The following is a 2,100-nucleotide window of genomic DNA, read 5'->3' as shown; positions in this document are numbered from 1 at the left end:
TTTTTGCATGAGGTAAAACGGGTGTTCTGCGATACGTTTGTCTATGTCTGCTGCTGTAGTGTCCGCATCATGTGTTACGTCAAACTCGCATGTGAGACTCCCGAGTGCAAACGTTACATTATTGACCGAGTCCTTCGATACCCTGCAGGCCGTACTGACGTCGTTCGTAAATACATCCAGCATCTCCGATGGGCGGCCGTGTAGGAGGGCATCCCATTCTTCTCCCTCAAATTTCTTGGAATGATGGGTGCAAACGGGGGGCGAGTTAAGTTTGCGCTCAAACTCTTCACATTTTTTGTTGGCTTCGTTGTAGAGGGCTTCTAACTCCGCCTTTGTAACCTCAATCACCTGCAGATGTTCCGCAAGTGCGTCGCGATCCGACACGGTGTTTGTAAACCGATCCTGCAGGCGTAAAATCTCTCCCTCCACTTGCGCAAGTTGAACCGCAAGCGCCTCATTCGCAGCGTCCAACTCTTTGTTCTTCGCCTCCATCGTACGCAGTGATTCCGACAATCGAGCGCGCTCGACGGCGACATTGTCGTGATCCTTCCTCAATGCCTTCATTGACGACACCCACTTCGCCTCCGACTCCCGTAATTGCGCCATCTGGCAATTCATGACAGATGCTGCTCCCTTTTCGTAAAAAATCCTCAAAAATTCTACGAGACACTCCATGTGATCCACCGTGAGACCGTAGCGGGACTCCATCGCATCCAACTGCACTCGATAAAAATCACAATCACGGCGCAACTGAAGCACCAACACCCGCTCCCGCTCCAGAGCAGTATTCCACCTCTCCTGATTATTTTCCATCTCGGCCTCGCGGCGCCGCATTTGCTCAAGAAAGCGGCGCTCCTTCTCCTCCCGCTCGCGCAGTAATTTTTCATTGTTACGGGATAACTCGATTGCCTGCCGCTCCAAAGCCCCAGCCCTGCTCAGCAGCTCCTGTCGCTCAGCCTCTGTTACCCGCAGCATCTTCTCTCGGATCTCGTTCTTCTCCCGCTCTCGCTCCAGTGCCTGCAGGTCGGCAGCGCGCTTCTGAGCCTCCGCCTCCAGCAGCCTGAGCTTCTCCTCCAGTTCGGCAACGTATGCAGGATCCTTGCCCTGAATGTCCTTGCGCATCTGCTCCATCTGCTCCTCCAGCTCACGGATGCGACGTGCACGCGGGTCCTCATTCACCTTCGTCACATTCACAATGTCACGTGCACGAGATGCGTAGCGCAGCGTGCTCAGCGTCTCCTCGTAGTTCATCGCACTCGGGCTCACCGTCGCAATCATGAACGTCTTCGAGTTGCCGCCAAGCGAGTCCTTCAGGAGAAACGTCAGTTTCGACTCGCGGTACGGCGGCATCGACCACTGGCTATCCTTGTTCTTTGTCATGTCGGCCAGCATGTCAATTACGCGCCCGAGCGTCGTCAGCGAAAGGTTGATGTGCCGCGCCTCGCTGAACTGCTGCCCAACAACCTCGGACTGCGCGACACGCTCCGACCCCGCCAGGTCCACAAGGTTCATCCGGCTGTTCTTGCCGGCCGTCGTGATTGTCTGCCCAGTCGCCGCCTGCATCGACCTCTCCTCGCGCAGCAGCAGCATGAAGATCGCGTGACTGCGGCTGCTGCGGTCGTTCATCTTCGTCGCGGCGGTGTGGCGCACGCGGTTGCCGGCCTCGATGAGCCCCAGGACCTCGTCCAGACTCGACACCTCGCGCAGCTCCTGCCCCTCGATGAACACGCCACGCGTCGGGTGCTCGCGCACATCCACAAACACCTCCTCCTTCGAGCCCTTCTTCCGCTTCGCCAGCAGATCCGACACACGCTCGTTGTACACCTCGATGTACCCCACCTCCACCGACCACTTCGAGTGGCCCTCCGCCTCGATGCGCTCGCGCATTTGGAACAGCTCCAGGCACAACCGCGGCGTCACGCCAGCGTCAGCTCCGCCAATCGCGTTCGGGTCAGCGCCCATCATCGTGTATGTCTTGCCGCTCCCAGTCTGCCCGTACGCAAACAGGCACGAGTTGAACCCGTTGAACGCGTGCGCCACCAGCGGCCGCCCAATCGTGGCGTACACCTCGGCCTGACCGACAGGCTCGCCGCCGCTCTC

The 2,100-nt window shown here is 58.2% G+C and overlaps 1 protein-coding gene across 1 annotated transcript, besides 1 other annotated feature; it reads right to left on the bottom strand.

Moving 5' to 3' along the window:
- Nucleotides 1-2,100, bottom strand: Tc00.1047053508867.9 (kinesin, putative; the record flags this gene model as incomplete). Its single annotated transcript, XM_797517.1, has 1 exon — nt 1-2,100. A coding segment is annotated over one exon (2,100 nt), but the record flags the coding sequence as incomplete, so codon positions are not given.
- Nucleotides 1-2,100: a sequence feature (heterozygous, non-Esmeraldo-like haplotype).

Source organism: Trypanosoma cruzi, genomic scaffold, assembly GCF_000209065.1.
Source record: "Trypanosoma cruzi strain CL Brener 1047053517081 genomic scaffold, whole genome shotgun sequence".
Classification (NCBI taxonomy): domain Eukaryota; phylum Euglenozoa; class Kinetoplastea; order Trypanosomatida; family Trypanosomatidae; genus Trypanosoma; species Trypanosoma cruzi.
Note: the sequence above shows the minus strand (reverse complement) of the source record. Positions and strands in the feature narration are given on the sequence as shown.